The sequence below is a fragment of the Temnothorax longispinosus genome, chromosome 7, assembly GCF_030848805.1.
Source record: "Temnothorax longispinosus isolate EJ_2023e chromosome 7, Tlon_JGU_v1, whole genome shotgun sequence".
Taxonomy (NCBI): domain Eukaryota; kingdom Metazoa; phylum Arthropoda; class Insecta; order Hymenoptera; family Formicidae; genus Temnothorax; species Temnothorax longispinosus.
The window spans coordinates 230,438-250,458 of record NC_092364.1 but is presented as its reverse complement, the minus strand read 5'-3'; the positions used below and the strand labels follow the sequence as shown (position 1 = coordinate 250,458).

At 42.9% G+C, this 20,021-nt stretch overlaps 6 protein-coding genes across 14 annotated transcripts; 3 read left to right on the top strand and 3 right to left on the bottom strand.

Annotated features, from left to right (window-relative positions):
* The first annotated feature begins 353 nt into the window (after positions 1–353).
* Hou (GID complex subunit 8 homolog protein Houki) lies at positions 354–2,401 on the top strand. The gene is made up of 3 exons (XM_071784126.1): positions 354–1,129; positions 1,220–1,614; positions 1,704–2,401. Exons 1-3 carry the CDS (start codon positions 1,003–1,005, stop codon positions 1,878–1,880), a joined length of 699 nt encoding a protein of 232 aa, XP_071640227.1. The 5' UTR covers positions 354–1,002; the 3' UTR covers positions 1,881–2,401.
* LOC139816528 (nucleoporin Nup35-like) lies at positions 1,899–4,151 on the bottom strand. The gene is made up of 3 exons (XM_071784118.1): positions 3,979–4,151; positions 3,588–3,698; positions 1,899–3,507 (listed from the first exon to the last, which is right to left on the bottom strand). Exons 2-3 carry the CDS (start codon positions 3,696–3,698, stop codon positions 2,650–2,652), a joined length of 969 nt encoding a protein of 322 aa, XP_071640219.1. The 5' UTR covers positions 3,979–4,151; the 3' UTR covers positions 1,899–2,649.
* Positions 4,152–4,282: 131 nt separating this feature from the next.
* LOC139816523 (uncharacterized) lies at positions 4,283–7,987 on the top strand. 3 transcript variants are annotated; one of them, XM_071784108.1, is made up of 5 exons: positions 4,283–4,424; positions 5,074–5,249; positions 5,399–5,745; positions 5,834–6,542; positions 7,120–7,987. In XM_071784108.1, the coding sequence occupies exons 2-5, from the start codon at positions 5,087–5,089 to the stop codon at positions 7,242–7,244; spliced, it is 1,344 nt and encodes a 447-aa protein (XP_071640209.1). In that variant the 5' UTR covers positions 4,283–4,424; positions 5,074–5,086; the 3' UTR covers positions 7,245–7,987. The 3 variants fall into 3 exon arrangements, with proteins under 3 accessions (XP_071640209.1, XP_071640210.1, XP_071640208.1); XM_071784109.1 differs by lacking the exon at positions 4,283–4,424 and adding an exon at positions 4,748–4,881; XM_071784107.1 differs by lacking the exon at positions 4,283–4,424 and adding an exon at positions 4,755–4,888.
* Positions 7,988–8,159: 172 nt separating this feature from the next.
* On the bottom strand, positions 8,160–12,194 carry LOC139816516 (ATP-binding cassette sub-family F member 3). 2 transcript variants are annotated; one of them, XM_071784096.1, is made up of 9 exons: positions 11,636–12,194; positions 11,382–11,487; positions 11,034–11,220; positions 10,454–10,797; positions 9,863–10,361; positions 9,481–9,704; positions 9,040–9,395; positions 8,726–8,946; positions 8,160–8,619 (listed from the first exon to the last, which is right to left on the bottom strand). In XM_071784096.1, exons 1-9 carry the CDS (start codon positions 11,706–11,708, stop codon positions 8,473–8,475), a joined length of 2,157 nt encoding a protein of 718 aa, XP_071640197.1. In that variant the 5' UTR covers positions 11,709–12,194; the 3' UTR covers positions 8,160–8,472. The 2 variants fall into 2 exon arrangements, with proteins under 2 accessions (XP_071640197.1, XP_071640199.1); XM_071784098.1 differs by having other exon boundaries at positions 11,387–11,487.
* A 1,604-nt stretch (positions 12,195–13,798) lies between these two features.
* LOC139816527 (galactose mutarotase) lies at positions 13,799–19,313 on the top strand. Of its 4 annotated transcripts, XM_071784114.1 has the most exons (6): positions 13,799–15,046; positions 15,146–15,321; positions 16,069–16,266; positions 17,319–17,527; positions 17,878–18,245; positions 18,594–19,313. In XM_071784114.1, exons 3-6 carry the CDS (start codon positions 16,223–16,225, stop codon positions 19,098–19,100), a joined length of 1,128 nt encoding a protein of 375 aa, XP_071640215.1. In that variant the 5' UTR covers positions 13,799–15,046; positions 15,146–15,321; positions 16,069–16,222; the 3' UTR covers positions 19,101–19,313. The 4 variants fall into 4 exon arrangements, with proteins under 4 accessions (XP_071640215.1, XP_071640216.1, XP_071640218.1 ...); XM_071784115.1 differs by lacking the exon at positions 16,069–16,266; XM_071784117.1 differs by lacking the exons at positions 13,799–15,046; positions 15,146–15,321; positions 16,069–16,266 and adding an exon at positions 16,881–17,031.
* LOC139816542 (small integral membrane protein 12) lies at positions 19,280–20,002 on the bottom strand. 3 transcript variants are annotated; one of them, XM_071784133.1, is made up of 2 exons: positions 19,855–20,002; positions 19,280–19,631 (listed from the first exon to the last, which is right to left on the bottom strand). In XM_071784133.1, exons 1-2 carry the CDS (start codon positions 19,929–19,931, stop codon positions 19,373–19,375), a joined length of 336 nt encoding a protein of 111 aa, XP_071640234.1. In that variant the 5' UTR covers positions 19,932–20,002; the 3' UTR covers positions 19,280–19,372. The 3 variants fall into 3 exon arrangements, with proteins under 3 accessions (XP_071640234.1, XP_071640236.1, XP_071640235.1); XM_071784135.1 differs by having other exon boundaries at positions 19,913–19,940; XM_071784134.1 differs by having other exon boundaries at positions 19,721–19,934.
* Positions 20,003–20,021: the final 19 nt, after the last annotated feature.

Genomic DNA, 20,021 nt, shown 5'->3' with positions numbered 1-20,021 from the left:
TCTCAACTTTGATAATAAGGTATTGTTTAAAAAGATGAAAAACCACCACTGTAAGCTGCCTCTCTCACGCGGTCTTTTAATTTAAAGTGATAAAGAATATTAAACATTCCTGACCATACATTTGATTCAATCTCTTGTGTCTATATTTATTTTTTTTCTTCCCCCCCCCTTCCCCCCCCCCCCAAGTATAAACCACAAAAGCACTGGTTTGGTTTTAGACCATCTAGCGCCATCTGTTGCATCTAAAGTGTAGTTAATTTTCGCAAGATGTGCATTGCAAACGCGAAGCAGCGAGACTCAAATGATAAACGAATAGACCAATCACACGTCATCCTCCATATGGGGAATAGGAATTTTCGAGGATGCTAAATCACGATTGGTCGGTTCGTTTAATGACAAGTGTTCCGTTCTCTTTCTTTATTCTTATTTTGTTTTGTTTTTACATGCTCTTGAGGTGCTCTTGAAACTTGAAAGGTTCTCGCGTGTCGATTTTTCGCTCCGATTCGCGACGCGAGCAGACGCGCTGCTTCGCGCTCCGACAGTCGGGACGTCTTGGCAGAACGGGACAGAAGCAGAAAGCTACTTTAATCAGTGATCAGACCGAACTCGTCGAACGTGCTCCGTCTTCGTCTACGTCTACGTCTACTCTCGTTGCTTCTCCATCGGGAACTCGCAACTCTGAACTCACTGAACTTAGTGATTTAGAATATTTTAGAATCACCGTAGATTGGCAGAGAGAGGTGATATTTTCTTTTGTTTTGGTCGAGCTTCCGCCCCTTCTGCCAACGCGCCAACACCGCCACGGCCAGGGCCAGGCCAGATCCGCCAGATCCGCCAGATTCCAGAACAGTCACTAGTCAGCAGAGTCAGCTTTCGTTTTTCGAGCTAATCAGCTGTTACGGTTGTTCTCAAGCGAAGCGACTAACAATAAGCATAATGCTATAAACGCCTGTAGATTCCGCGACAAGTCGAGCCTGGTCGAGCCAAATCGTTGACAAAACAATGAGTTTTTCTTCGGAGAAAGGACAGGATAGCATATCCAAGGAGGAATGGATGTCAAAGTTGGAGGAGAGCTCCTACATACAAAAAATGTCAATGAACAACCTAATCATGAATTATCTAGTCACAGGTAATAAATTCTCGAGCCCCTCGCAATCTGACGTTATTGAATGTATGAAGGTATTGTCCGAACCAAATAACGAAACGTTTCGTTGAGTAGAAGGATTCAAGGAGGCCGCCGAGAAGTTCCAGCAAGAGTCGGGAGTGGGTCCAACGGTAGAACTGAGCTCTCTGGACGACAGGATCCGTATTCGAGATGCCATACAAAACGGTCGTATCCAGGAAGCGACGGACTTGGTGAATCAGCTGCATCCCGAACTGTTGGACAACGACAGATATCTCTACTTTCATCTGCAACAGTTGCACCTGATTGAACTGATACGCACAGGCAGAGTCGAGGAGGCGCTCCAGTTTGCCCAGGATCAACTCAGCGAAGCCGGCGAGTCGGATGATAATATATTGTGCGAGTTGGAACGTACGTTGGCCCTGTTGGCCTTTGACGAGCCGCATAAGAGTCCGTTCAGCGATCTTCTACATCCAACACACAGGCAGAAAGTGAGTATTATTCATTTTTTTAGTGTTCAGTTTCTCAAGTCGATATCGATAGTTCTCAAGTTAATTTTTGATTATTGCGCCATTTACAGATTGCGAGCGAATTGAACGCCGCTATATTGAAAATGGAGCACAGGGAATCTACCAGCCCTCGGCTTAACAATCTATTAAAAATGATACTGTGGGCTCAAGACGAGTTGGACAAGAAAAAAGTCAAGTATCCCAAGATGACCGATCTCGGTAGTGCCACAATTGAGGATACAAAATAATTTTATAGTAGACAGAGATTGGGAGCATTTCTCAGTTTTATTTATGAATGAGATAGATGAATGTCTTCAAGTCACCTTTAAGTGTAATTTTGTATAAATTGCTGTTTATTTCGTAGGAAATTATATCCGAATTTTAATCTTGCATACCAAGCGTGTGTGTGGGTGAGAGAGAGAGAGAGAGAGAGAGAGAGAGAGAGAGAGATATAGTGTGTAGAATCATTAAGGTATTGATTATAATAGGAATGTAATGAAATTGATGCATCATTGTTTTAATTGCTGTAGGAAATAAGAATTATTGTAATATTTCTTATGTCTTTCGGTATTTAACATTAACATAATACAGGTAGAGCCGGTAGAGCTATTTTCAACTATTTTGCGTACATGCAATATTTACTAGAAATACACTCACACACACACACACACACACACAAAATCACGCAAAAGATTTGCAACATGACTGGCTATTAGCCGTTCTATATAATTGTAAAGATACATACAAATATAATACCTAATACATATAATATCCATACTTAATCTTAAAAAAGTAACAGCCTACAAAGACATCCATAATCGTTATGATTTTCAATTTTAGAAAAGTTTATTTTTAAGATAATAGACAATAATTTCGTTTAAGTTTCAAGTTAGTTTCAGTTAAAAATCTCTTTCCAAGAGATTCATATATTGTCTTTCACAATTCCTTTTCTACAATCTTTAATATATTTCACAATGTAAAGTTCACGATGTATAATTATTACAAAAAAAAGCACAACTACCAACCAAACATATATTCCATCGCTTTTGAAACTAAACTGGCCGACTTTTGTGGAACATTCTCCGGCACTTGCGCGGCTTGCGGGCTAAAATGTTGATTGTAACCCGCTGCTAAAGATCTCAGCTTTCGTCGTCTCGCGGTAGGCGACACGACGTTAAATGGAGATTGACTGATTCTACTCATTGAGAGCGATCTCATGCTACCGTTCAGCTTGGCACGATTTTCTTTATCGCAGCCCAAAACGACACCCTCGTCCGTACATGGTATGACGCCAATCATAATCGTGCCCGAAACGATACTACCGTTGCACATAAGAGCCTTTTGCGCTTCCTGCTCTGACGCACACTTGAGATGTATCCAATTGCTTTGAGGTTGCGGAGCCGGATGTTTATCCACTATACGAACTCTACTAGATATGTGAGACAGAACGGCATTGACATCGATCGGCAAGAAGCCAAAAACGGTTACCCATTGGAGCAAACTATGTGATTCACTCGTGTTCAAATTTATCGAACTGTCTGGAAACATGAGTGGGCTGGCTAACGTACTCGTCATGAGTTTGGATTGATTTACAGGCGTGGTTGTGACAGCTGGATTCATGGCTGGCGCAGCCGACGACAACGACGCATGGGTGACTTCCAGAGTGTCGAACAGTCCGCGTGTCGGCGGTCCTCCGGTATGATTCTTTGTGTTCATTTGTGGCGTGCTAGGAGTCGTAGTGTTTCCAAATACCGCCTTCTGACGATTCGACCGATAATCTGGAGATCCATAGGAAACTGACGACATCAGACTGGCATTGGTGATATTCAAATGACGCGGATTATCCTGAGGACTCATTATGTTGATCTTTGCGGGCTACAATTTTACAAACAGACGTTAACGATGTGGTATATGGTATATCTTTCAAATAATAATAAAATACTGTCTTCTCTCACAGTGTTAGTGTCACCCAAGAGAAAACTTGGCAAATACGAGGAAGAACCTCCTGGACTACCAGGACCTTGGATAGGACTATTCATCGGTGATCCTAGAGTCATAGGCTCCATCTAATGGAGAATAATTATTTTCATAAAACTTTAATAATATTCAGGAATAATAAATTTTTTTAACAAAATTCTATTTTATTCTATCTCATTCTAAAACATTAACGTACAATGTATTATTTTATGTGAAACGGAATAAAAAGATAAAGCTCTAAAATGGAGTTTTTTCAACTTTTTCAAGTTTTTAGGTTATTTTTAGGTTGCCACTAATACTTAAGATAATTATTTAGACGAGCTTGAAACGCGACACGCATTTCAGTTATATCATATCTGGATTACTTACGGCCTCGAAAAATTGTTTATCCCTGGAAGTAACTCGCTAAGCACTAGGTAGGACAAATAATTAAAATAATAATATTTTAAAATACAAGGAGAGGAACGTTTATGTCGTTTATTTTCTGGTTTTATCATCGGTTTAAAGATGGCTCTGGAGGCCAGCTGGAAATGGATGGAAATAGAGTGACGGACACGGCGAACGGCGACTACGGCGAGCGGAGGGACGGGGGCGGAGTGCGCGGAGTCACGGACCCCCAACCCAACCGCCCAACCTCGATGGATCCCTGATGACGCCATGATCTACGTCGCCGTGTTGCACGTCGCACAGCCGCGGATCGTGTAGGCGCGGATCCAGCCCAGCCAGGCTCCCTTTTTTAATCATGAGTACCATCGGCCGCGGATCCTTCCTCCGGACGTGAACGCATCAGCGACCGCCGACCGTCGTTTAATCCGGTAATCGCTCGCATCCCGTAACGTCCGCCGTCAGCGGTCAGTCCGCGGATCGCGAATCGCGGATCGCACGCGCCTGACGTCGCGCAACGTCGCGTAGAGTGGCGGGTGGCGGTTAGAGACAAAAAGCGGCTGCTGCCGAGGTGTGCCTGTGCCTCTCTTTCTCTCTTTTTCTCTCTCTCGGCCTCTTTCTCTCCCGCACGCGTCAACGCGTGTGAACGCGCGTGACTCGGCGTGAGAACCCAACTACTTAACCCGTGGACCCTAAGGGATTCATCGGCGGGAGTGCCGGGGGTCCGCACACACCGGACACCGGTCACCGCGACCCCCCCGGGGCAGGCTCCGTTGTCTCTTGGATCTTCTCTACCTGTGCTCCGAAAACGGAAACGGCCGATCCCTCCTCTCTCCCCCGGCCCTCCCCCCCAGCGAATGACACATCTCGGTGGAACGAACCGAAATCGTAAATCGTAAATAATGGCCGTCAAATTAGAGATAGATCCTGTAGATATATCTGTCGTATTGCAATATGTTTGACATTTCTCTGACGAGAGAACGTCGCATCTTAATACATCCCTCTCTCTCGCTCTCTCTTTATTTTCTATATCGGGATGGACTACCAGCGTACTATAATATTTCTCATCGTTCTTTGCAGGAGGATAGCGAGAATGTCTGTGCCACCTCCGCCACCGCCTCCGCAGGCTGGTGCGGCTGGTGCTTCTGCTGGTCCACCAGTGGGCGATAACAGGGGCATGTTGCTGCAGTCCATAAGGGCCGGCAAAACTCTGAAGAAGACTGTTACCGTGGATAAGAGCGTGCCTGCTGTCGCTGGTAAATCGTTAAACTCCGCCTAAAGCAAACTAAGCCTGTGTGTCATGTGCCATTGTGCCATATCAACTGTCAATGTGGAAAGCAAAAATATATAGAGTGATCATGGTAAGTTGACAGTTAGGAACTAATGAGGGATATTTGTTTCGCAGGGAGAGTAAAAGGCGAATCGATGAACTCTTTGTTAAGCAATAGCAGTAGTAGAACTAATAGCTCTAGTAGTGGAATGAGCAGCGGCAACAGTAACAGCAGCAGCGGCACCACTACCACTACCACTACGTCCAGCAATGGTGGGCCCATGTCGCTGGGCGGTTTATTCGCGGGTGGTATGCCAAAATTAAAACCTACGGGACTTAGAGGAAACATGACCGAGAAGGAGGGACAGAGTGTAAATAATTCTAGCTTTCTTCATTCGTCACCTGGATCGTCCCACAGTATGAAACGTGGCCCGCCTCCAGTTCCGCCTCCAGCCGCGCAAAAACCGCAGATATTCAGTCAGGTAGAAGAAGCGACGAGCTGCTTAATTGACTCTCGCATAACTCGCGCGTATATATCTTAAGTAAAGTTATCGTTAATCTCGCACACAGGGGCAAAGTACCACCGATTCCACGACGAGCAATCCGGAGGTTGCACCTAGAGGATTCGCGAAATCACCGAAATCACCCATCGTGCCTAAACCAGCGCCGTTTGCCACCCTGCAGAAACCGTCGCCGCCGCCTAAAAAGCTGAATCTGACGAGTAGCGCCGCGAGTGTGGCGAGGGCGCAGAGCATGCGACTACCGCGATCACTTCCGGTCCTGGTGCTGTCTTCCTTGCACCAGTCGCAGGATTGTTTGAACGAGGCTGCGACGCCGCAGCCGACGAGACCCGCGAATCGAGTTCTTAGGCCACCCGTGACGAGACCACCGTCACCGCCGATCTCGCGAGCGATCATGCCTACGACGAGGCCACCGTCACCGCCAGCACCGCCGGCCTCGCGGTCGCACACGATGCCGGTTACCGTGATGAGAGCGGCGCCGCCGCCGCCGTCGAGGGTCACGGTCACCGCGCCGTGTATACCGCCACCACCACCGCCGCTTCCCCATCGTCCCGCACCCACGCATCAGAGACTGGCACCGCCGCCGCCGCCGCCGCCGACGCCTCCTACCAGGAGTCTGTCCGTGCGCAACGGCGGCGGCCAGGCGGGAACCTCCGTCGATCTGGAGGTACGATTCGCCGAGATGTTTCACGCCACGTCGAGTTTTCCACCACCGGAACCCTTCAGAGCCTTCGCAAAGGTTTATAGTAGCAGGAACGGTAAGAGCACTCGACAAAACATATTCTTTGACTTATCGTTATAGAGCACTTGACGCTTGAGATAATGATGAGAATTATACATTCTTCTTCGTTCTAGCTAAAACAAACACACAGCGCTTCCTATAATGCCTATAATGCACATCCATACGCGTATCCTTTAATCTTAATCGTATCCCCGAGTACGTGCATGTTGCAATTAAAACTTACTAATGCGATCTCTCGTAGGATGCGTATACATATAATTCATACGCATGTATGTTGCACGATGTGTTGTACACGACATCCTATGTTTCTTTGGTTTTTATGACATTTTTCAAGGTTTCTTTCAAACAACTACTAACTTCTGTTGACGCTGCTTCTCTATCTTCCAGCAAAAATACAAGACATGAAGACACTAAGCTCGTATGACACAAACAGCTCATATTTGTTATAAACCATATACCAGGGGCATGCATACGTATAAATTAAACTGCATGCTGCTAATTGCACTTTCATGAATATTCGTAATGGAATTTATAAGCTCCGTACATTGCTCCGTTGTGAACGGAAAATAATCGTGGCGTTTCAAAAATTACAGCAGCAAAGCAACAAGCACCAGCTCCACCTCTTCAACCATCATCTACTCCTAACACCCTGCATTCGTTAAATACTTCGTCTGGGAGTAAACAGTGGCAACACAACGCGACCTCTTTGGCATATTGAAATCTGTGCATACTTAAATCACTGCTTTGTGCATTGATATTATTTAAAAACTTCTCGATGCTGCCACAATAAAATAAAATGTTAAACTAAGTGAGCATGAAAAGTGTGAATCGGCAAAGTATAAAAGTTTGAGAGAAAGAGAAAGATTTTCCGAATTCGCGAACCCAGTTATACAATAAAATGTTTTAGACAATATTTTCTGTACAGTTTATCTTAGGAGAAAAAGAGTATATTTAATATAGATTATACTTACATATACACACACATGCATATATAAATATATGTACATATTTACATATACGTGTGTGTGTGTGTGTGTGTGTGTGCGCGTGTGTGTATGTGCGTGCGTGTTGTGTAAAAGAATTGTTAGAAATTCTAGGCCTGTTATTATCTAACAGAAATCTAAAAGAGATTAAAGTGGAAGGCACATTTATTTTCATTCTAAAAACAACATACTCATTTAATCTTCTTACTCATTGTATTACATTTTTCTTATTTACCTCTGTAAAATGAATAAATATCACGCCAAAATCGTTAATTCAAGACATTGTATCGATATATAATAAATTCGTCGACAATTGATAATTATTTTAGACGTTAACAAAGGCTAAAATATATAAAGATATACAACTTATTTTTCAATACTAATAAACGATTGTACACACATACATACATAGCAGCAATTCGTTGACTTAAAATAATTGTATTAATATTGTTTAATAAAAATACAATCTTTATATATACATGCAGAATGGTAACAGTGGTCAATATATTTTCAAATGAAATAGAACATTCTTTTATCTAACAATATCTTTTATTACTTTTTCTTCATAATAGAGTAATATTAAATATGTAAATCTTTTTTCAAATTCTATTGCCTATTGACCTGCACAGTCGAACAGTTTGCTTTAGTACAATGCATTTTAAAGGAAGATAAATATAATTAATGATAATAAATTCTTTTTTCGGGCAAGAGTTACATTTCGTAGTTATCAAGGAGGAGAGACGTGTCAAGTTAATAAATAAATCGTGCATATATAATTAATGGTCACTATATTTGTTTCGGAAAAAGCATTAAAAAAATAAATAACATACCTTTGGCGATGAAATATCTCGAAAAAAATAATTTTAATTAAAGACGATACTCTTTTAGAACGTTTATCATGATGCATTATTCGGTAAGACAACGTAAGATGACGATATCACATTAGACAAAAAACTTAACTTTTTATAATTCAAGCTCCTTCTCAATGATTCTGCGATACTCGTCGAAGCCTTCTTCGATACAGTGAACTGATCCTTCCCCGCAAACCCACAATTCTGTACAAACCATTTGAATTAAACGTTCATCGTGCGACACCAATATCACACCAGCCTGCAACAATTAGATATTAATTGAATCACATACGCACGAAAAGTTAAGGATGTTGAAATTAGATCTATAACGCTCGTCATAAAAAAAAATAATAGTGAATACTCACATGGCAGTTGTTGAGAGCTTTTCCCAATGCTTCGATCGATTCGATATCGAGATGATTCGTGGGCTCGTCGAGCACTAGGAAATTCGGCATCGCGGCGCACATTAACGCAAACGCTACCCTAGATTTCTGCCCTCCCGAAAGGGAGTTTATAGTTTGCAGAGCCAGATTGCCGCTTATGCCGAAACTTCCGAGCATTCGCCTATATTCTTCGATTGGTTTACCTACCAGAGCGAAGGGTAATCGTTAACATTTTCATTTTTTTTAAATTTTTTATTTTTTAATGGGTCGCGCGTTTGCGTACCGTAATTACGTACCGGGAAAATGCGTTTGTAACAATTCGACGGGACAAACACGCATGTCCAGTTGATCAACGTGATGCTGACTGAAGTATCCGAACTTGAGATTTCGGTGTACATGCACCGTGCCTCGCATTGGACTCAATGCGCCCGTGATAATTTTCAAGAGGGTAGTTTTACCAGCACCGTTTTCCCCTACGATACAAATGCGCGATTGCAGACTGGCAGTAAGATTCACATTGCTGAATACCATGTCGGTCCCGTTGTAACTGTACGAGACTTCGTTGAGCTGCAATATCGGCGGACTTAACGGTTCGACGTCGGGAAAATTGAGGGTCACTTCACTTTCCTTTTCCATTGGTTTTAACTCAGGTCTGCCGGGTAAACGGACATAAAGAAAATGTAAATTTCGATCGTAGACGAGAGCAGATTGTTGCGATCGAGAATCGTTAAACTTACAATTTCTCTAACATCTTTATCTTGCTTTGTACACTAGACGCGCGATTCGCATTGTATCGGAATCTATCGATAAATTCCTGTACGTGCGCTCTTTTAGCCTGTTGAGCTTCGTACTCTCGTTGTTGGTTCCTCTCGCGTTCGCCTTTCGTTTTCACAAATTGCTCATAATTGCCACGATACGCCTCTATTTTCTGTCCACGTAGATAGAGAATATCAGTGGGCACCTGTTGGAGAGTTAAAGATAAGATAAATAACGATAAGTATATATGTAGAAAGTTGAATTGTTACGTTAATTTTAAAATATGATTTGGACGTGAAGATATTATTAGCATTCCTAACATCGCTTTTTTAGATTTAAAAAAAAAACCGTAAACGCGCGTACCGTGTCTAAAAACTTTCGATCGTGCGACACTACGAGTAACGTTTTCGGCCAAGTTTGCAGATACTTTTCCAACCACAGTATCGCTTTGATATCGAGCATGTTGGTCGGCTCGTCAAGCAGCAACAGGTCCGGCTTGGAGAAGAGTGCCCTCGCGAGAGCGAGTCTCATCCGCCAGCCGCCGGAGAACGCTTTTGTTGGCCAGGATTGTCTCTCGACGGAGAATCCGAGTCCCGACAAGATCGCGCTTGCCCTAGCGGGCGCCTTGTCGACCTCGGCTAACTGCATCGCTTCGTATACCCGAGCCAATTCCTCGCCTAACGCGTCACCCGCCTTGGAGCCGTCCTTTTCTATCGCTGCTTGCAACTTGGTCTCCTGACTGAGCAACGCGCTCCGTTCCTGATCGCACTCCAGAACGGATTCGATTGCAGACGTGTCGTCGCCGGCTACCTCCTGCTCCACGTGCAAAACTCGCACATGCGACGGTATTCTCAGCTGCTTGCTAAAAGCAATCGAGATTGATCCGCGTTAATCGGAAACGTCGTGCCAACGTGCCAACGATTAGCGACGAGACATATCGCCAGAGAACAATACCTCGATATCATTCGAAGCAGAGTGGTTTTGCCGAGTCCGTTTCTACCTATCAGACCGTATCGCCTGCCAAATGCAAGCGTCAAGTCAGCACCTTGCAACAATACTCTATCGCCATAAGCGACATCAAAGTTCTCTATTCTGATATCCTGGCTTTTGTTCACCCCACCTTTCGTCTCCATCCGATTATCCTTCTTACTCGTCATTTGACTGGCGCTAGCCGCGCTTTCAACCGCATGATTGGCAGTGTTAACACGGGAAGCCGACCCCTGCTCATTTACGATTCGTCTTTCCTGTTTCTGTTGCAACTTGGCTTCGGCCTTCTCCAGCTTCTTGGCGTCTACTTTCTGTCGTAATAAACGTAATGAACAATATTAACATACAAATGGCACGAAAATAAACGCTAAAGTAGGCAAGAAAATTAAAAGTTTGCAAAAGTTAATATAATAATATGCATAGATAGTCGAGTAGGATACGTCGATAGGAGATACGAAAGATCTATGCGCGCAAAATAAATTACATTAATTATTCGGAATAAGCCGAGAGTACAGTTGTACTGTACATAATATACATTACACATTACCATCGCGTCGTCTCTGGTCGTAACCCATATACTCTTAATCTGCTCGACTTGCGCCTCCAAGGTAGCGGCTAACGAGCCCAGATGCACCGGAGCGTTTAATACTTTGTTAACACCGTTTCTTCTCCTGTCCATGTCGTCGTCGTTCGAACTACCTTTCAATATTTCCAACAGTCTCGCGCATATTTGCCTGTGTACAGAAAGAACCAAGTACTATGAATCTCCTCGATCCGCTAGCGAGAAGGAGAAGGAGAAGACGAGGACGAGGGGAATTTTCGTGCGTCTCGTCTCGTCGGCCGGTGTTAATTAGACTTATTGTTAAAGAATGGCAGTACGAACACATTTACAGACCTAACCTCGTTTTCTGATTTGTCCGCCACCTCGTGCAGCACCTGCCCGATCGCCTCGTACACCTCGTCGCCGTCCTCGAAGTCATCCTTGGAGCTGTCCAGGATACCTGCGTGCGGAAGGACGTGTCAAGCGTGTCAAAATAACGGAGCTGGTCAGCTGGTCCGCTGGTCGATGGGTCGATATCGCGCGCGGATGGATCTGATCGCGTGACGCGTAGGTTATTCCGCGGCACGGAAACCGGGCAACGTACATACCTTGCACGTATTGATACAGATCGTCGTCTATCGTCGGGAACTGGCTGCGGATGTACTCGCCACAGGTCGCCATAATAGTCGCTACTCCGCTTGACGGTTCCTAGAGGGTGAAGAAAGGGTCTAGAGAAAAAGGGAGGGCAGATCCCGGTCCCGGATCGGGAGAGCTACGCCAACGACAACGAGTGAGTTCCGTTCCTTGACAGACGGCCGTCAAGCCGTCAAGCCGTCAAGGCGCTGGGCGAACACATGTTCGCCGCCATCTTGGAACTCGGCTCGAGTCCTCGCTAGCTCGCCACGAGCACGAGTGTCGGCAGTCGGCAATGTCGTCTCGGCCAGTCTCGGCACTCGTGGACTCGTGGGGTGGGCAGTGGGCACTCGGTGGCTCAAGAGCGCGGAACGCGTCGGACGGAAAAGAACGTTCTCTGGGCAGTGGCCGGTGGGCAGTCCCCCGCGACGGCGACGTTTTCCGTACGCGCGCGGCGCGGCTCGCGATTTCTCCGGGCGTTCCGCGTCGCGCGGACGAGCCGCTACGTAGGGTAGAACGTCACGTCGGTCACGTTGCGCGTCGCGTATCCTAAGGTCCTCTTTGTGCCCAACGACCGCGGTGGTGGCCGCCATCTTGTAGCTGTCAAACGCGAGCCTGGTGCTGACGATGCGTGAGCCCTCGGACTCGGACTCGGAGTCACGTCGTCCGGGTTCGACGCGACCTTTGAAATCTTCTGTCCAGGATACCCGCCGTTCGCCGTTACGCGCGTTGACCGCGGACGCGACCCACGATCCTTTGGGTTAACCGTCATCGCGTCATCGGGTCATCGGTCGTGAATCGTGAGTCGTGACGCGCGATTTCGCGCGCCCCGCCAGGGCCTGGCCTCTCTCTGGCTGTAAATAATCACCGACGACACCGACGACGGGATCAGAGGGATCAGGGCCATTAGGCGAGCTCTCGATGTAGGCCACGCCGTTTCGTCTAAAGCGTCTAAAGAGACCTCAGCGAGGGAAACGAGGGCGACGAGGACGACGAAGAGGAAAAGGAGAAGGAAAAGTCGTCGACGGGGCGCCCGAACGGGAGCCCCGCTAGGAAGAGACGCCCTGGCGGAGACTCGTGGGAACGACGGGGCGATCGACGTTGCAGAGTCGAATGTCGAGGGATTGCGCGCGAACATGGACGAACATGAGATACTTGTCCTTCCGCCCTTCTCGGGCGCCAGTAACAAGGAACGCGCCAGGAAGAAGCTCTGGCGCAGCGCGGTAGAGATAGTGGCGAGCGACGACGAGGATTCGGACGCGGACGCGGATGAGCACGAGTGCGAGTTCTTCCCGGCTAAGCGGCACTGCGCGCAGTTGTCCAAGACCAACGAAGCTCGTTCAGACACGGTAAAATTAGTCGCGCATCACCACGACGCGCGACGGTTCCATCGTTACTTGTTAATTGTTATTTGCATGACGTTAAAAACCGTATACCTATGTGACCTATGTGACTTTAGGGCTTTGCGGGATCATTTTTCATTGTATATGTAGCGAGTTGTGTCCTAACTTCTAACTTAACTTATTATATTGTATGAGAGATAGTTATGGATTGTGTGTATAAGAAACGATTCTTGTTTTAGGAACAGCACACGAATGCAAATACGGAGAGCCCGGCCAGCAACGTGGGAAATATCGATTACGACGAAATCATATACCAAATACAGATCGAGGAGAAACTCAAGTTGTGGCAGGCCTTCCAAGAGGAAGAGGGATCTATGGATAATAGCATCAATGAAGTTTTGGCTTACTATAGAATGATGCATCCGCCGGATCCTCTGGAGGAAGAGTCCGTCGGTTCCAGGTTCCATTTGTCGTACAGAGGCAACGACATGGAGGATACGGCGGTAACGATGGCGATCCGCAATCACGGCTTAGTCCAATCGGCCGAGCTCGCTCTTCAGCCTCATTATTGTAAATGCATAGGTGTCGATTGTTCCTTTTCATCTAAATGTATGTACGAACTCGAAGACTTTCCCTACGGGACGGTCTACAGCAATGTGGAAACGGGGAGATGCAATGCGTTGGATGCGGATAAAGTATACGAGTGTGATCAACCGGAAGACTTTCTGGAGCGCGCCGTAGGGGAAGCGATCAAGAAGAAAGGTCTAAGCGCTCTGAGTGTGGATTACGGTTGAGTAACGCTTGGTTAACGTCTGCTCTACGTCTCTTGATGTATTTATATATAGTAGCGTAACACATCTCTACGTGTTGTGCTCTGTAAGCCTATCGCAACTACGTTTTATAGTTGATTTCGGTTGTACGACAGTTGTAATGCGTTATTCTGCAAACGATAATATCGAAATATTTATATTCGAATGTGTGTATGATATATGTTTGTACACACACACACACACACACACACATTCCGATGTAACGACTTGCTTACGACAAGACAACTTCAAATTTATTTTATTCAGTAATGTGAAGTAACGTCAAAGTTATAATGGTTTATCGTTCATTAATCCTTTCAATAGCCAGCCATATAGTATTAATACTTGCATTAATTATATTTCCATACACATAAATATATGGAAATAAAATTATTATGTATATATATATATATATATATATATATATATATATATATATAATGTGTGTGTTAAATCAAATTAGCCTTGTAAACCATATATACTTGAAAAGTATAAGCAGCTATTTTGATTATAGTATAAAATTTGTTTTAATTAGAAAAGCGTACGTTTCCTCTATTCTTTATAGTTATCGAACTTGTGACTCGCTTCTCCTTCTGTATTCTTCCTATTATATTAATTATAACATATATAAAGCCTACACATCTTTTTATTAAACACAATGTACGTGCAAGACAAACAGAGGAGAAACGAAAAAGAAACCTTTTTTGTTTTTTAGAAAACAAGGATTACTTCTCGGTAGTTTATGACTCATTGTTCAAATAGCGCGGTTTTACATCGGGATTGGTTGATCGATCAATTACATATAAGTAACTAAAAATGGCAAGAATGTGATGCGATTGGCTATCTAACAGCGATTTCCGAGGCCCCTAGAGAAAGTTTCTCTAGTCAATAGCCAATCGCAGGACATAATTTTTTCGCTAAGAAATGTCCCTTACTGCATGTTGGCAGTTTCAATGAAAAAGTCAACAGGTTAGGTTACTCAAGTTACTAATCAAAAATGATAAAAAAAAAGATTGGATAATTTGGATTCCAAACTTGTCAGATGGTCGGAATACTCGGAATGGGATGTTGAATGTGGCCGACTGAATCGTAGGTTTATGCGGTTCTGTTCGATTAATTGATGAAAGCGAGCGTCACGGCTATGGCCAGTTCGTCGTTCTCGTCATCTATACAATCCTACAGCGAGCCGTTCACAGAGGAACAAGAAATGGCGCTTTACAGGAGTATAAAAATGGTCAGGTTACGTCTGAAATTTTTCAACGGGATGGGAAGTACATACGTTGACGCGAATCCGCGCTTCTCGCTGAAGAGAAATATTTTGAATCTGTTGCAGAATCTGCAAGACATTCGGAAAGCTACGCACGACATTAATCTGAAATTTAAAAGTATACAGGAAGAGATGCGCGTCACGGCCGCCCTAGTGAATGCGATCGAATCGAAAGCCCCGGCCAGCCCCGGCGATTAATCAGGTTTAACACGTTCGTCTCACCGCTCACGTTAAGACCAAAAGTACGGGAGACACGGGAGTGTATCAATAAATGTCACTTGCCGAGTTTGCGACTTCTCAAGCTGCAACAAAAATAATATTAAATTAAAATATCAAAAGAGATTTATAGTGACGGATTTAAAGATTCTTGTGCGTTGCGTCAACACAAAATCTGCGATGAAAATAATTTTCTCGTACAAAAATGTACATACCTGTCATGACACTCGTGCAAAAGTAAATCTTATAAAAACAGACAAGATATAATATACTAATTTGAAGCTTTAATGTTTTTGTCACATTTTTATAAAATTTAAGATAAAGACTGAAGTGTTTTGAAAACTAAATTATTTGTCGACTGATTGAAATTTCTGATTGTAATTAAACGTGGAATGAAAGTGAATTTTATTTTTTCTCAACTCCTTATTCCAACGTGAGAATAGAACGAATGGATGGAGGTAGAAAGCGATAGAGAAAAATTATCATTTTAAGATCGATCGTTATTCTCAAGAATTAAAAATCCAAGAACTTATGATATAAATTCTTGCAACTCTTTCTTCCTCTATTTTTCATGTTTTTTCTAACTCATCTGTTCTACTGCGCGTGTACAGTGTGCACATGACAATTTTTGATATATCTCTTCCAAGATCCTTTCTATTGAACATGGCCTTGTACGTTCCAAGTATCGATGTAAAACTGTTGTGCATGATCAATCGTGCGATACTCCGCGCACTTGCGAAAACACAGATGGGAATAGTTTTTTTTTAATGCAGGTGGTGTCAAGAAAAACATCTTGCGGAACGTGTCCTGTCGCAGAACGCGTGTCGTTCCTTGTTTAAGCGCGTTGTTAGCTGCGATAATTTGCGAAACACGCCATTTTATGTCCATTTTACGGATCTATAACGGAGTTAAAATTTTTAATTGACAATGTTGCGCCTCCTCGCACTGTTGGCCCATTTTTCCTGGCTCGGGTAAGAAGCATGCATGGTTATCTCTCATTTTATTTTTTCGTCTTCTGCACGATAAAAATTTTTTTATTGTGATAAAATCATTTTTCTTTGAATAAAATAAAAAATGTTCGAAAATAGAAGATTTAGGAACTACAATGTCAATAATCGGCTATAAAAAATCGGCTCGTTTTAAAATATAAATTATAGTATGCTAATAATTATATTTCTAAAGATAAATTGCTTGTATTAACATATACTTGTATTAATTGTATTCTATTTGTATCATTATGTATTATATTGCGTTACATTTCATTGATGCTTTACTGATAATAAATTAAGAATTTAAAGTTTTATTAAGCGAAATTATGTCCCTGCTTCTATTAATTCACCAAGAAGAATCGCACGTATCAAATATATAAAACTTTTTACAAATTACTTTCTTGATTAAGTTCTGAAAAATACGGTATTGATTAGAAATATTTCTTCTTGTAAATTAGACTAAAGATAAAATCTAAATTATAATTAACCAAGATTCTCTTCTCTCTCTCTCTCTCTCACACTCACTGTAACGCTGAATAATTTCGTTGCATATTAATGATACTATCGCACTAGTTACATAATGAGTTTATATATGCGCGTGATATGCTTACATTCGAGAGAGAGAGAGAGAGAGAGATAAGAGCTGCATGCATCGCGCGACTTTGAGTCCATTGTAATCTGTTGATATCCGAACGATATACAATCCTACATAACAACACGTACTTTGTCACCACCAATAAGCATCGGGTATTAATATTATGACTTATCTTCGCAATGATTGTGGACGATTGAATCCATATTTAAGTACTCTTAGCGTGCAGTGATTGTCTTTTAACTCGACTCACCTTGCAGCGGCTAGAAAATTGCATTTTGAGTTTTACACCTGCAAATCGAAGATATTATCGGTAAAAACAAAACGTGCATCGAGACTTTGTCAGTCTTAAAAAGAGGAATCATTTGCGATCATTTACATCCGTGTGTTGAACGTTTCCTAGAAATTTGTTATTAACTCGCAATTTTCTGTCTTTATTCAGGACGAGCATGGCTGCGACGGTGCAAGGATCTATTACAGCTACAACATGGGGTGGTTTGAACGGCCAGGAGATAAAAAAATTCACGTTGAGGAACGAAGCTTGTCAAGAAGTCGATGTCATAACGTATGGTGCGACAGTGACTGCCATTAGGACGCCGGATAAGGAAGAAAACATAGCGGACATCGTGCTCGGCTTTGACAATATCGAAGGTAATCCGAAGATTACTCGTTTATATGAAAGAGAATTGTCATCGCACGGCCTGAGTTAAAATTGTAATACAAGTGTACATATTTCGCACGGATAATGATAATAGGAGTAACAACATATAATTTAAAATAGTTACAACGTAAAAATATATTAATTTGAAGTATCAACAATGTTTTAAATTTAAACCATGAAAGACATTTCTGTAATTTTATAATAGTTAATATCTTTTACACAAAAGATAGTTTTATGCACAGAAATTCATAAAGCTACAAATCGAAATTATTCTGAGGAATAATATCGCTTTGATTGAGAAAGACAAAGTTAAATAAAGCATTTATTAATCATATTTCAGGATATGAATCGCCGAGTAATCCGTATTTCGGTGCCACCGTCGGACGAGTCGCAAATCGGATTGGCAAAGCAACTTTTGTCGTGGACGGCCAACGTTACAACGTGTCGAAGAATATAGGTGAGGACAGCCTCCACGGTGGTACTCACGGTTGGAGCTTCAAAGTGTGGAACGCAACAATTGTTGGCAATCGCGTGGTGATGACCTTGGTCAGTCCGGATGGCGACGAGGGCTATCCAGGATCGGTAACTGCGACAGTCAGCTTTCAACTGAGCGACGATGGAGAACTGCGCGTAAAGATGAAAGCCAAGTCCGGAAGAGCGACGCCGATTAATTTGACGAATCACAGCTACTTCAATCTCGCTGGACACGTACGTATATTGTTTCACTCTCACTCTCCGAGAGAAAGAGAGAGACAAGAAGAACATATCTCTCTAATCTCATCTTCTAATCTCTAATGCGACACGTTCCGTATTGAACATTGAAAGAAGGAACAAATTAGAAAAGACAGTGCCGATGAACGTGGATCGTTTTTTGAGATAGAGATATTTATCTCAAGAATTACAGTTGCGCTTGTAATACAGGAAAACAGTGATAGATTTAACTGTAATTCTATTGTAATTGTATCTCGAGCATAATGATTACTTTGCTACTTGCTCGAACTAATCGATCGACTGGGATAAAAAACTATTATGGATCATTATTCTTAAATTTTTTAGGCTACAAATGCGGCAGAACTATATAAGCATGTGTTTACGCTGAACGCTGATCGCTGGACTGTCACGGACTCCGGGAGTATTCCTACCGGCGAGATTAGGTCGGTTGATAACAGCGTAATGGATCTCAGGACCCCGACGATCCTCGGTGATGTCATCGACAAAGTACCGGGCGGCGGTTACGACTATAACTTCTGCTTGCCAGAGCCGTATGATGACAGGAAAACTAGTTTCGTCGCCAAAGTATTGCATCCAGCTTCAGGACGTTACTTGGAGGTGTACTCGAATCAACCGGGCGTTCAACTTTACACATCCAACTCTATACCCGAGAGGAACGAAACTGGTATCGCGGGCAAAAACGGAGCGCGGTACTTTAGACATGCCGCTTTCTGCTTGGAAACGCAAAATTATCCTGACGCTGTAAATCACAAAAACTTCCCCAACAGCATATTGCGACCAGGCGATATATACAATCACATTGTCGTGTACAAATTTGGAGTGGAAAATTAATGCATTTCCATCTTCTGCTACAAACTCTTTGGAAGTTCAGACAAATATTCATATAAATATTATAAATAATAAGAAAGCTTGTGTGTCTGTGTGTATCGTTGATCTATTGCAATCATTATATATTATGTAAAAAATATTGTCAAAACTTGTAAAAAATAACTATTATGTCAAACTTAATATCTCTTTATAATATTAGCTAACGATTTATTCAGACTTTCTGTAAGTGTTGTAATTATTATTCCCCATATTGGAATTAGCAGTAGAGCGCACACCTAACTAGACAACGACGGTGAAAGGTTAACTTCTAAAGGATTGTGTTTCTTCTTGGTAGTCGAGGAATCTATATTTTCCAGTAACCTCTCCTGCCGTTGCTGCGTGATGGACTTCGTAGAAGGTGTGTAACGATCCGATATCCATCCCTCCACATTGTATCCGATAAATCCAATAATACCCACGATAGGAAGTGTTATGTATTTACCGAACTTGCCCAAAGATCTCACTATCAAAGGCCACATTCTCTTGAGCGGGGAACTGAAACAGAAGCAAAGTTACTCCAATTGTTTTCTAGGACCTAGGAAACGTGATAACGCAAAATTTGCAAGAATACACAAAACACATACATATTTTCATGAATGTCAATATATAAACGTTAATCAAATGGTCAAATCAAATCAGAGATGTTATGACATATAAAAAGTATTTGTGAATGTCGTGAAACGACATTTGTGTTACGAATAAAAAGAAAAGCAATTACTAATTGCAAGTATGAACGCAAGAACAAGTCTTCGAAATTTTCAACCATGAACATTTACAGAATTCTTTCGTTTTCATGCAGGTTATGTGAACATTTTTTTTAAACAGGTTAGCCACCTCGTAAAGTCACGAGGCGAACATCGATTAATCGAAAGGAAAATTAATCGA